Source organism: Sceloporus occidentalis, unplaced genomic scaffold (genome assembly GCF_023333645.1).
Source record: "Sceloporus occidentalis isolate IW3139 unplaced genomic scaffold, rSceOcc1.0.p SCAF_93, whole genome shotgun sequence".
In the NCBI taxonomy this organism is placed as follows: domain Eukaryota; kingdom Metazoa; phylum Chordata; class Lepidosauria; order Squamata; family Phrynosomatidae; genus Sceloporus; species Sceloporus occidentalis.
The window spans coordinates 2,697,070-2,711,266 of record NW_028317073.1 but is presented as its reverse complement, the minus strand read 5'-3'; the positions used below and the strand labels follow the sequence as shown (position 1 = coordinate 2,711,266).

The 14,197-nt window shown below is 38.9% G+C and overlaps 1 protein-coding gene across 1 annotated transcript in view; it reads left to right on the top strand.

The window, feature by feature from the left end:
- Positions 1–5,455: 5,455 nt before the first annotated feature.
- Positions 5,456–14,197, top strand: part of LOC149284428 (parafibromin-like) — a 29,740-nt gene continuing 20,998 nt past the window's right edge. Inside the window, exons 1-10 of the mRNA XM_089496724.1 lie at positions 5,456–5,586; positions 8,068–8,173; positions 8,909–8,978; positions 9,387–9,449; positions 9,542–9,594; positions 9,955–10,043; positions 10,685–10,901; positions 11,682–11,780; positions 12,729–12,807; positions 13,171–13,235. Coding sequence (XP_089352850.1) covers positions 5,456–5,586; positions 8,068–8,173; positions 8,909–8,978; positions 9,387–9,449; positions 9,542–9,594; positions 9,955–10,043; positions 10,685–10,901; positions 11,682–11,780; positions 12,729–12,807; positions 13,171–13,235 — 972 coding nt within the window. The remainder of the gene's footprint in view (positions 5,587–8,067; positions 8,174–8,908; positions 8,979–9,386; positions 9,450–9,541; positions 9,595–9,954; positions 10,044–10,684; positions 10,902–11,681; positions 11,781–12,728; positions 12,808–13,170; positions 13,236–14,197) is intronic.

The following is a 14,197-nucleotide window of genomic DNA, read 5'->3' as shown; positions in this document are numbered from 1 at the left end:
CTTTAACACACTTGGTAGATCAACCCAGCAGTGTTTTAAAACCGGAGATCTCTGGATCTTGTACTTCTCATATAGCCATGCCAAAGCTTGTAGTTTCGTGCCGCTTGGAGTGCTGTACATGCCATCTAAATAATCCAAGTGGTGGATTAATTTGTTAGATTAGGTTTTACTTACTAGCTCTTTAGCACAGTGCACACTCATGTTAGTGGAAAAACATAAATGCATCACTATGTGCCTTTGGATCAAGGGTAGCTGACTGAAAGCACTTCACTGTAGTAAAACTACAATTCCCATAATTCTCTGGGTACTTAAATAATGGTGAGTCGCTTTCCCAATTTCGCTACACAACAGAAACGTAAAAAAATTGATGACAAATAAAAATGGATTATCTAGCCTTCCATTTTTTATTTTTTTTTATCATTTTGTAATGTTAAGATTCTGACCTTACTCAATCCTTGGTCACATTTTAAGATATGCCTTATCCCATGCATGTTTAAATTCCCTTACTATATTAACCTCTCCAAGTTCTGCTAGGGCCCTGTTCCACTTATCTACCATTATTTCAGTAAAGAGAACAAAAAGTCCACTGCCTGTCAAGCCTACAATATTTTTAACTATTGTCTCTTGTATTACTAGTGTATTTGTATACCACTTAAGCTCTAAAAGGATTAAAAGAGTTACAAGACTTTTTGCACCTTGCTTAATGTTACAGGCCTTGGGTACCGCGGCAGGGTACACCCTTCAGTTCTTTGTTGCTTCCTCCCGGAACCACAAGGGTTCTATCAAGGATGTGGAATGAGAGAGCAGGTTAAATGATGGTGGTCAGAGAGAGGGAAAGGGGTGTTATGAGTAGGGGAGCTAGTATAATGTGCAATATTTAAGAAGGGAGTAATGGAATGAATTTAGAGGCCACAAAACTAAACGGGTATTAATTGGGATGTTGAATTCACAAAGGATGAGAAAGGATATCAGACGAGAGGGATTTTGGATGCAAACTGATCAATAAATATATTGTCAGGACCCATGGTGTTGTATAAAACTGCGATGCAGAGCTACAGCGGCTTGCATAGCCAAATAGCATTGAACATAAAGGAGGCGAAAGAAAGCAAAGGGGAATAAGTCAAAAAGTGTAACCTGCGAAAGTGGTAAGCCTATACCATCACCCTTTCTAGCACCAGGTCTGGAAGTCTAAGTAAAGTTAAGCCTGGGCATGCTAGGGGTTTAGGTGAGGTATCTCACGCAGAACAATGCCCTGTGTTGACATTCAGTTCAGGAGCTCTCAGACGATGTGGAAGCCCCTTCTTAGGCAGAGTCGACCAAGGTTGTTTGGTTTTGCGAGGCAAGAGGTTTATGTTTCCTATGAAGGACCTCTGAGGGCCCATCTTCAGCAAGAACCCAAGGAGAGAATTTGGAAGGGGGAGCACGTGGACATTTTCTTACTGGTTCCTTTGGAAAATTTAATTTGGACAGGGCAGCTAAACATTACATTTATTTATAAAGTGCAGCGCTGCTACAGTCAGTAGAACGATTTAGAAACACATACAATAACAAACTGACAAAATAACATCAGATGGAATTACAGAAACTGCATTCGTATTCGCGGTGCGTTTTAGTTGTTCGCCGTCAGGAGTTACAGACCTTTAACTCTTGGGAGTTGCTCATACGGACCTTTAAAATCCTGGCGCCAAAGCCGTTGCGTAGTGCATACCGCGTTCACCCCATATTAACCCCTTCTGCAAAAAACAAGACAAAAACAAACACAAAGAATGTACACGAATATTTGCCCAAACCGAACACAGGAACAGGCAAATGAACACGAAGAGTTGGCCCAAGTCTATTATTTTATATGTGCTAGGTCTGCCCTTATACAATAGATAGTATATTGAGCATAGATTGTGTTTTGTAGCGCAGTTTCTTTTAAAGCATTTTTGTTTTGTTGGTTTAGTAAATGTATGCATTTTGTTCCTTTTGCCGCATAAATTCAATACAAAAAAAGAATGACCCATCTCAGAGTAGCACGGTTTACGAAAAAAAAAATAAAAAAATGAATTGCTGCAGTAAATTCTCTATTTGCAACAGATTACTGCAAGAGAACTAAAATATGCAATATACAAACAGAAAAGGCTACAGAAGAATAGAAAAGAAAGAAAATCTCCCCGGTCTCTTCTGCATTTGGCCACATGTTTTCATCCACATCACACCTGATATTTTTTCTGGCAAGGCGTCTTTGGAAAAATCTTTTGGCATGCCGTATCCACCCCTAGTTCAGCTGTCATGTCTTGGCATGCAGCATGCATTGCATCCAGGAGGGACATTTGGTCATGTGGAAGATTATCAAAAACCTTCCATCTCTAGGATTGGGGTGCACATAGTTACATATTAGAGACCGGAGGCATACAGTTACTGTAATACACGGTAAAATTATTTACACTTTGCACTAGGAGAAGCCATTATATAATAATATCCTAATATGAAGTTCCATCTCAGTGCAATTGCTACAGAATCCTGAAGAAGTCTCCTGGACAAAACGTGTTGATTCTTTCTGCGCATATTGGGCTTCCGTAGAGAGAGAGAGAGATGTCCACCCGGCTGTGCAAAATCTAAATCTGAAGCTTTACTCAGTGGCAGCTTCTATTACATACACTGGACACTGTTTATCTCACTGTATGCCAGCGGTGTGGACTCTATTCCCCTTGGACTACTACGTTAATAGTCACCGCTTGTACATCCAGCGTGCATTACTGTTCCTACCGCAACATTAAACACCATTGTTTTCGGAATCTAGTTCACTGCTTACTCTTCCCTATCTGCCTTTTGGTTGCTTCACCTGTAATATTGGAGCCACACTTATCTCTGTTGTCACTGCTTAGTAAGTATATTCACCCCCCTTTTTTAAGTAAGTGTTTTTATTTCCCACTTTTACATAACACATATCGGTGTTCTATTTAAAGTTACCCTTGCGCAGGGTTTATTTCTCTTTTCTGTTATCTTTCCTTTTTTTGTGTACTGTTTTTGAACCCTGCTGCAGTGTGACCTTTTTTTCCATAGGCCACCCCTTATTCTCACTTTTCTTTCTTGTACAATATCCTACCAGTTGGTTTTTTCGAAAACTCCGGACGATGGATGCCACGGTGCCCCAGCTGAGATTTGGCTGTACTCGTTCACCAGCCTCTCTGTATGACAGCATGTGGTTTATGACATGGTCTATAATAGTAACTCTTATTTCATCAGTTACCCTAGCTCTGGCCCTTTTTTGAGCACCACCACACATTCTAATTCCTCTCCCTTGTCCTGGTACTCATCTTCCTCTACCCCGTGCAGGCAATTTTCTTACGTTCTTTGTGTTGCTCACAAAGCCCAAAGAGGTCCTCTTCTACTGTATACCATATGGTCATGCGATTGAAAGAACCTCAACACCTGAGTGTGTTTCGTAAATGGGAATCAGCTGTGATTTATTTGCATAACGTCAATCAGTTGTTTCTCAGTAGCAATGGAATGAAATACAGGGGATATATTTGTGTTTCGGTTCACAATATGAACAGCTGTTCACTTTGATTTTAGCCTATAAGTTAGGTTTAGAACATGATGTTATCTGTTCTGACATGCAGTGTGAAAGCATTTGTAAATGTGGCAGTGAAAATCCATTGTTTTGATCTTAGTTGAGCTTGTGTGTAAAAGAAGTTAAAGCATTTTAAATTTGTGTTATCTATATGCATTTTGTGTCAAAGCAACAAGTAATGTGTTAATTGTATAGCCACACAGCCAGATGTTGTGCTGTGTTAAGAGTTTAGGAAAATTGTTAAAAGTAGTGAAAAATTGTCCAGGTGATCGTAAAAAACTGTAAATGTATGTGTAAGCATGTGTATGTGTGCTTACATGTGTAAATGTGTGTTAGTGTGTCTACATATGTGTGCCAGAGAGTATGTTGGGGGGCAAGGGGGCAAAGAAGCTGTTTGGCAGTAATGATGGCACATAGCTGTTTGGGGGGTAAAGATAGCACATAGCTGTTTGGGGGGTAAAGATGGCACATATAAGCTGTTTGGAAGCACTGACAAGCTAGTGGCAAAGGTGGGACAGGCAGGCTGTTTGGGGGTTAGGATGGCACTGATAAGATGCTTGCATGCAAATGTAGTACTCACAAGCTGTGTGGATGCAAAAGTGGCACTGTGGGACATGTTTCTTGGTGAAGTGGGGGGGGGCACAGGGCAATTTTTGCACCAGGGCTCTGTGGTTTCTAGGTCCTAAATAGAGCAATGGACAAGGCAGTTAAGACTAGCAGCTGCATTCATGATTCATTGTAAAGGGGCAAGGCGGGTATGAAGGAGACCAGCTAAGACATAGTTATAGTAATCAAGATGGGAGATGTCATGAGACAAACAGGCAACGTTTTTAAGGTGTAGGGAGCAATTTTATGAAAGATCTCAGTCAAGGGTGACAATAAGAGCATGTGGGGATGGGATAATGATTGCACCACTGCTGAAATAAAGGTAGCCTTGTAGGGGGGAAATCAGAAGGTCTCTTTTGGAGAGATTGAATTTTAGGAATTGTGCCAGCATCCAGTTAGATATAGAGGTAAGACAATTAGTGACATGATCTAAGAGGGAGGGAGAGATCAGGGAATGATAAGATAGATCTGAGTATCCTCAGCATACAAGTGGTTCTGAAAGTTTGAAATTAGTTTACCTAGGAAGGTAGTGTAACATGTGAACAGAAGGGGTCCGAAAACTAAGCGAGAAAGGGGAGAGAGAGGGAAAGAGGTCCATTTTCAATGACATCAAAAGGTCCTGACGGATTAGAAGTAAGCGGCGACCCTTGGATTCAGTAATGAGTAGATCATTAGTCACTTTAGTAAGTGTGGTCTAAAACAAGGTATTAACTCAAACTAATGACTACATTTATTATCCAAAATGATGTCCAACCTAGATACCTCATCTCATAAGGAGCATGAAACTCGAATTCATATCGCTACTTTTGCACATAATCAACCTATTTGAACATACTGTTGGTATACTGCCCACAATATATAGGGCCACCAAAGACTGACTAAAACCACACGGTCCACCATTAGAAACGACCAGGAGGGCACTTATAGATGTCAGTGAAAGAACAAGAGACTTTATATAACATATGGGAAGACTATATTCATAGCACAAAGTCCAAGACGCATTAACATTGCGCACCGTATTTTTTTGTAACTGGATAACTTTATGTATAAAGAGCGTTGAACGTCGTTTAGGTTTTATAGAACAATAAGAGCATGCGTAAACCCTCACGGAAACGTTCGCCACAGCAGGCGTTTCGTGGGCAGCCCAGGATAATTCCTGCGGTTGAAACAGGCATTCTCTGGAACAGCTCTTCTACTCGGGTCCTTGCTGTAGCTGAACAGGCGCTTGCCCGAGCAATCACCTGGTAGGGTCCTAGCTGCGGCCCAAGCAGTCGGGAGGAGGCGGAGAAGATGGCGGACGTGTTGAGTGTTCTGCGTCAGTATAACACCCAGAAGAAGGAGATTAACGTTAAGGGGGACGAAGTTATCTTCGGGGAGTTTTCGTGGCCAAAGAATGTCAAAACAAATTATGTTATTTGGGGGTGAGTTATACAAGTAAAGCGGCGCAGAGGGTCTGCGTTCTTCCTAGACTGGGGGAGAGAGACATGTGCAAAGTGTGCAACTGTGCATTTATAGTTGTGTATGTTCCTTTATAACGAGCTGGGCACAGTAACCCCTTATTAATTATCCATAGTACTTAAATATGTTTACTTTATCCTTAAAGTTGTGTGTGTGTGTGTGTGTGTTTTGTTGTGCAAGGCATGGTGCTTGTTTTAGACTGATGGACTTGCTACTTTTATAGTATGCATAATATGTGGCTATTTCAGGGATGGTAAGAATATGTGTTTCTAGAAATATTTTCTGAACTCTTATTTCAGTGTTTCTCGTACTGTCTTGTTCCGGATACTGGTGTATATTTACAAAGTGTTTACATGTAACATACTTGGTTCATTTCCGTATGGCTTTATTTCCATGAGCTTGTGGCATCACGTGTGTCTCCTGATGCTTGCGGGACCCCCTCCTAATAATGGATATGTGTATTTGAGACCTAAGTTCTTCCCACAGTTTAAGATTTTCAGCTCTTTCATACAAAGATTTATTTAGAAGAGATGTTTATGCCTTTATTATCATGAACATTTATTGTTGGATATGGTGACAGTAAAACGAAGAATGTACCATGCGTTTAGGTGGTTAAAGTGAGAAGCTACCAACCATGTACCCTTTTGAAATATGAGCAACTTTAATTTCTGGCGCTTTTTTTATGAACGTCGGATAATGAGCTTTTATAAGGAAAATGCGTCCCTCTTGTCCCCCGTCTAATGTTTGTTGGCTTTTGATGATTGGTTCTTCTGATAATTATTTGATCTTTCAAACTTTGCATAAGTCATTTCTTACATGTTCTTGTCATAGTCCTTAATGGAATGTGTTTGCTGGTTGGCCCTTTCCACTGGTTGCTATGGTGACAAGGCCACTTCTCACTCTATCCATTGCACATCCCTGTGGAACATGGTGGCTTGATATAAATCAATAAATAATCACAATACTTTTGACAGATGGGTCAAGACACTGCCTTTCATCAATGTGTGTGCGTGTATAAAATATATATATATATATATATATATATATATATATATATATATATATATAATATTTATTTATATACACCACTCCACTACCAACTTAGACATAAAGTGTGACCTTCCCATAAGGTTTTGTGGACTGATCCCTTCTTTACTAATGTGCCTTTTCTTAATATAATGTTTGTGCTCCGTGCCTATTTTCTTTTCCTCAGTGATTTTTTTTTTTTTTCCTATGGCGCTTTTTAAAATGCCTTATCAAGTTTGTGTCGCTTAAAGGGTGATAGTTGAGTGGAATAGTCTCCCTGCAGATATGGTAGAGGTTAATACTGTGAGGGAGTTCAGCCATAGGCCTATCCCGTTTGTTGGAATATAAGATTAACGTTTCCCTATTTAGAATGGAAATAATAGGCAGGGTAGATTGGTTGAATGAATGGTTCTTATCTGCCATTTGGTTCTACATTTCTAATATCGTTTGGACAAGAGGTGGATATTTAACTGGCTCGTCCCTTAATGGCCCCTACTATTCCATAGGTGTAGAACGTTGGGCTGCTATGCATTACATTTTGTATGTCAACATGTGCATCGGACGTGTCTAAAAAATTGATCCGTTCTTATAGGGGCGTAATAATCCACGTGCTTTTGTAGTCTAGGACGAAAGTAAAGTTTGTATTAAAACATATTCCAGAAAAATCCAGATATGGTCTATAAAATGATCTGCAAAGATTTAAATTATTTATTGTATATGCATTTGAAGGATATATATATCATTATATATAATATATGATGTAATCTTTTATACTATGTTATACTACATTTTCCATGTTTGTTTTCTCCGTCAGTCGACAATAAATTGGTCGATGCTATCAAACATGCAGTAATAGCTATGTTACTTCTATTTATTTTTTAACCAATAATAGCAAGGTGAAAATGTCACACTACAGGTAATGGCAACTTGTGATGCAACAGCAGGTATTTAAACCTGGTGGCGCATCCCCAGAAGCTGCCCCAGAAGTGATGAAACAGAATAGCAAGCTTAGTAAGCAAATAACTATGTAGGTCAGACTGTTGCCACCACTTCTTGGCTGTGAACAGACGTGTCCCAACACAGTAAACCAACTTACTAATATACACGGGGAGGCCTGGCGGCTTCTTGGCCTACATAGCTGTCAAGATCCCAACGACACGGCTTATGGGCAATCGGTAATTATGGTGTAGTTTGAAAAGCAACCGATGAACACTATAAAAATTCACTAGCGTAGCCAAACATCATTGGTTAAAAGAAGTACGGTAACATGTCATTTTTGCTTGTATTAAAACCGTAATGCATTACTATATACAGTAATCTGTGTAATTCATTTATTTGTGTGATCTGCATCTCGGTGTATGGTTCTGTCGTATTCAACAAATAAACTTTTTTTAAATATGTTTTTTTATTTATGATAGGACGGGGAAAGAGGGACAGCCCAGAGAATACTACACATTGGACTCTATCTTGTTCCTTCTCAATAATGTCCATCTTTCCCATCCTGTGTATGTGCGACGTGCTGCAGTAAGTATGTCTTTTGTCGTTATTAATAACTCTCCTAGCAAAAACTATAACTTTAAATGTTTTTCTCATGGCTTCCAGTGCTTTTGCGTACTTAGTGTTTAAAGCGGATCCATTATGTTATACACCGCTGTTTAAAAGTTTGGGGTCATGTGTTGTCCTTTAAAATAACACAAAGTATATTGAATATCTTCATAGGTGTACAGTGGCTCTTTACAGTGTTCCGATGATGCATTGTGTTGGCTAATCCAAGTTTATGTTAAAAAGTTTCACTGGTCATAAGAAAACCCTTTTGCAACTATGTAACATAGCTAAAAAATGTTTTTCTGGGAATCCCGGGTGTCCCGAAACTTTTGAACGGTTGTGTAAATGTGCTGGGAACCCACCGCTTACTCTTACAAAGATCTTTTTTAATGGAAGCTTTTCTAAGATGCCGAGAGATAAGCGGATGACCTAAGGACGAGCAAATTAACTGCCTGTTCTGACGGCTTTTGACAGTTTTCAGAAGACAGACCCTTATTTTGAAAACGGTTAACACTTCCTTGGCAAAAAGCACAAGCTATATATAGTTTCATTTATTAATCTACAAACGTAGCGTTTTCTTTTGATTGTGAACCTAAGTTTATGATGAAGGATTTTGGTGTCCCATTAAAGAACGGAAAGTGTGTATTTGTAGGATTTCGCGCAGCAGAGTTACCAATCTTAAATTTGTAAATAGTGTCCGTTTGTTTTTTTAAGACTGAAAACATTCCTGTGGTCAGAAGACCTGATAGAAAAGATCTTCTCGCATACTTAAATGGGGAAACATGTAAGTAGCGTTCATACCCACGTGTAAGTCTGAATTTACGTTTTTCCAGTAGTTATTTACATTTTCCTTTGCTAATTTGAGTCTCACTAAATGCAAATCGTAGCGATAAATAGTACCCAACTGATTCTATTCTACACAAACGATGTTATGGCTTAGACTCTGAAACTTCTGGCTACGTTAATAATTAGCGTCTTTCATTCTATGGTCTGTGCCTCAGTAAATATGTAGCCGTTTCTTGTTCTTGACTGTGTAGGGTCTGCACAGCTGGGGTCCGTTATAGCAGCGTGGTCGATGGAGACAAAATATAGTAGCAATTGTAATTTATGAAAGCTACCGTTTAGGTATCTATATGTTGAGCCTGTGAACATTAAGCTTGTCAAGTGTTTTTTTTTTTTTTTTAATTTGCAGCAACATCTGCCAGTATAGACAGAAGTGCACCACTGGAAATTGGTCTCCAAAGGTCCTCACAAGGTATGCAAATCATCGTCATGCACTTATACATTTTTTTTTTTTTAGCTAGCTTTAAGCAGCTTTTCAGAATTTTCTGATTTGGCTTTTTGTAGCTAAACGAGCTTCAGACGAAAACTCTGCGGAGGCAAAGAAACCAAGAGTAGAGGTGAGTTTGTACATCAAGCTCCTTGATGTTATTCATGTTACCAGCGTGGACTTGCTTGCACAACAGGAATATACTGGGGGAGTGCCTTACAATTAAGAGTAATGTTTGATTACTAGTAGTCTACATGCTTGAGTGGTATCAAGGGCATTGACCTTTTTGCCTTTATTTTTCATTTTGCCAAACCAGCTATGTCTGATTTTAGTTATTCCGGGGTTGCTTTTTCAGTTCAAAAGTTTAACCCTTTCAATGGCCAGGGACATTTGTGTGTATTGAATACCTTAACCACAGTGTCGGCCATCCATAGACTAAGGTATGCAATGTCTCTTTGAGAATGGTTAATAACCTGTTATGTTTTCTTAGGATGAGGAACGTGTCCGTCTTGACAAGGAGCGTTTGGCTGCTCGATTGGAAGGTCATAAAGAAGGCATTGTGCAGACAGAACAAATTCGGTAAGATTACAAAGTTCTAAAGCATTAAGCATTCGTTATTCTTCAGAATTAACTGAATCGGCTGGAAATGCTTTGAGTCCCACGGAGAGCCATATTAATACTAGTTAATTCATTCATTAGTTCATTTTCTGAACTTTCAATAAATGTGTTAAGTTTATATTCTGTGACCATAAGTACATGACATAGAATGTCTGTATGTGTTTTCATTCAAATTTTGAAAAAACAATGGACTGACAGACCTCAAAACAAAGCTTAACTAAAAAGTGTATTAAGATGGAGACCCCATCTACTGAACCATGACCAGCTTTGGTGACTTATCAAACCAGGAAACCAGCGCCTGTTTAAATTCAAAATTACCATCAGTATAGTGCCAGTTCATGCAAACCTTGTTCAAAGCTTGATAAGATAACCATCCTCTTGCTGTGAGTTACACAATATGAAGTAATACCATGGCAACAAAAATCATTCTACAAATGTATGTAGAATGAGCCAATTTACTATGTATAGAGATCCCTGGGCTTTAATATTAGTGCCTTATTTTCCTGTAGTCATAAGTGTTGATTTGTATACTTGAACCCTCTAGAAGAGACTGTGTAAATAGTTTGTTCATCCTAATGGCAAGAATTTAATGTGTTTTACAGATCTCTGTCGGAGGCAATGTCTGTTGAAAAAATTGCTGCAATCAAGGCAAAAATCATGGCAAAGAAAAGGGGCACCATTAAAACTGATCTGGATGATGACATAACAGCCCTAAAACAGAGGAGCTTTGTGGATGCTGAAGTAGATGTTACCAGGAGCATTGTTAGCAGGGAAAGAGTATGGAGGACCAGAACGACTATTCTACAGAGTACAGGCAAAGTGAGTGTTTTACTAAACAAAACGGCTGCTAATAAGCGCTAAGAGTTAATTTATACAATATTGTGAAATCGCTGTGTATCCCTCACACTAGTAAAAGTGAGTGCTGCCAACTAAAGGTCAAACTTCACAAGTTGGCCCAAATAGAAGTGAATTAAAGGAAAAGAAGTGGGGCGCATCTAAAAATAAAATATACTTCCCAATATATGCTTGTTTATGGTTTTCAAACTCTCAAGCAGGGAGATGAAAATGAAATGAAATAAAACAAGTTATAAGATAGTAACTTTTTAGAAATCAATTGAAGTATGTTAGTGAATATAGCTGGTAGAATGGCCCCTTCCTTTAGTAGAGCAGTTTTTGCTCAGATTGGTAGGCACAGACAACCCCTTGAAGCAGAAAATCAACCCTCCAGGAAGGGGTTACGAATTGGATCTCAGGAGAAGTTTTACGATCATAAACTTTATAAAATAGTATAGAAAGTGAGTGTTTTCAATATTGGTTGCGGATCTATTTTGCTGTTACTTGCATATATTTTGTATGCTTTTTTTTAACAGAATTGTTTTAATTTACTAATTTTAAAACAATGTAATTTATTACTCTGAATAACCGTTGTCATGTATATATGGTAACCAGCTTGCTCTATTTTCTTGTAAAATTAATGATCCTCAAGCAATTTTTTTATTTTCTGATCAGCATTTAATTCTTGTTTTATGTTTGCAGTTGAACATAGTTCTCTTTGTAACTGAACTGGTTTCTTTTATTTTTACCTTCTCCTTATTAAAGGACTTCGCAAAAAATATTTTTGCTACCCTCCAGTCAGTAAAAGCAAGAGAAGAGGGCCGTGCCCCTGAACAAAGACCTACTCAGACCACAGCACCAACAGTAAGTTGCGTTAGAGGGGTGGTGTGTGTATTTACACCAATACAATCTACTGCTTTAATTTAGTGGGGTTGTGCTACAGGTTCACTCCCTCCTGTGGCACCCTTTCATACCCCTAGTAATCTAGCACGTTAGACACAAAGAGGAGCTCTGCAAAGAGTTAATTATGCCTACACTCTACCTGAAGGAGACTAGGGAATATGGGTATATAACACACCGATCAGCCATAACATTATGACCACTGGCAGGTGGTGTGAATAACACTGATAATCTTATCATGGCATCTGTCAGTGGGTGGGATATATTGGGCAGCAAGTGTTAATTTCGTCCACACAGTTGATTTGTTAGAAGCAGTAAAAATGGGCAAAGATCTGAGTGATTTTGACAAGGGCCAAATTGTGATGGCATCTCCAAAACTGCTGGGTGTTACCGGTCCACAGTGGTCAGTACCTATCCACGGAACAACGGTGAACCGGCGAGAGGGTCGTGGACTGCCAAGGCTCGTTGGTGCGTGTGGGGGCGAAAGCTGGCCCATGTGTTCAAATTCAACAGACAAGCTACAGTGTACCCCGAATAATTCTATAAAATAGTATAGCCTCTGGCATTAAAACTACACTATAATCCTTGTTGGCCTGCTAATATAAAATGTTTTCCCGGGCATTTACTTTATGCAGTTTATAGCAGTCTGTTTTATATAATATAAATCCAGCCATTTAGACTATGCTAAACATTTTAGCCCCTGACCCTCTAGTTTTATAATATGACCTCTAATTATGTTATGTTCTAACAATTCTTCTCCTTTGAAATAAACTTCCCTGCTGTACTTTGTTAAATCCATGTTTTTAAATGTTATACATGAGCTGATAATTAACTTTGTACTATTTATGCATATCTTACACACACACACACAATCTCTTCTTGTAGCAGGCTGATATATTTTGTACATTGCAGGATCCAACATTAAGGACCAAACAACCTGTTCCAGCAGCCTACAATAGGTACGATCAGGAAAGATTCAAAGGCAAAGAAGGTATGTAAGATACGTTTGCTTTATATCACTTACGGTTTTGTGACTTTTGGTAGAATGGTCCACAAATGTTGACTTCCTGTGACTTCTTTGCAAAGTTGTTGAGTTGTGTTCACTCAACTAGGTGTTTGTGGAGTTGCACGTTTCATCCAACTTTACTATACATAGTGAAACGCCAACCATAAGTAGTCTCTCCTATGTAAAGTGTTGCCAAGATTACAATAAGCAAGTCTAGACAAAAAAATGTAACCCGTAAAATGAAAATAACACAGCCTACCAGTTATCGTTAAAAGACCAATTTAAGTTTTATACGAAAGGTCTTTCTTTTCAGTGGTAACCTATAGCATGTTTCACTTTTCTTTCTAGAAACGGAAGGCTTCAAAATCGATACTATGGGAACGTACCACGGCATGACGCTGAAGTCTGTAACTGTAAGTTTGACTGCTGGTTTGTTATTAGGGCTACAACTAACTATTTTCATTGATTAGTTGGCCGATTACTTTTTCGATTAATCAATTGGATAAAAAATAAATGTAAATTTTTCATTTATTTAAAATAATTTAATGAACAAACTGGATGTTAAAAACAAACGGCAGAATAAAAAAACTGAGAAAAATGCATTTCTTGTTTTATTTCCCAACCTGTCCCTGCCCCGTTATGCACATTTGAGCCAAGGCTTGCCACACTGCCTCACAGATATGCCTTATACCTCCCTGATATGCCACTCTGCCCCCCAGATAAGCCTTATACCCCCCTATATGCCATAGTGCCCTTTGATATGCCTTATACCCCTATATGCCACTCTGCCCCCCAAATATGCCTTATAACCCCTATATGCCACTCTGCACCGATTTTGTCTATTAGTTGCAGCCTTAGTTTTTTTAATAGAAATGTGAGGGCTCTGCGAAAATAAGATACTATCGCAAGAGCAAGTGAGTTTTTCTGCAAGCTACTCTCCGGTTTTAACTTGGTACAGACAGTGTATATGCTGTCTCCTCCTTAAAACATGGCCCTAGCTCTGATCTTTAAATAGATAAAAAAGGTCGAACTGGCAATGCATAATGCGCGCCTAAATGAAGAACTCAACATGCGCTTGTGTTTAAATGCACTTCTTCTCATGGCAGTTAGATGGCAGTAGTCTTCCAGTTTTCTGCGTGAATGTTGATTAATTCAGTGAATAATGTTGGTTTTTGTTAAGCCTATTCATAGCAGAGAATAGCATGCAAATGTTATCGTTGGCCAAATGTATTTACTGCTCATGCCTGCCTTTTGCTTTTGAGGTTACCTTTTTACGAATTATAAAATCTCCTCTCGACTTGCACGTTATATAAAGTTTTCATAAAACAAATTGAACTGATTTGTAGAACATTTTGTGTTGTAGAGCAGGGATGAC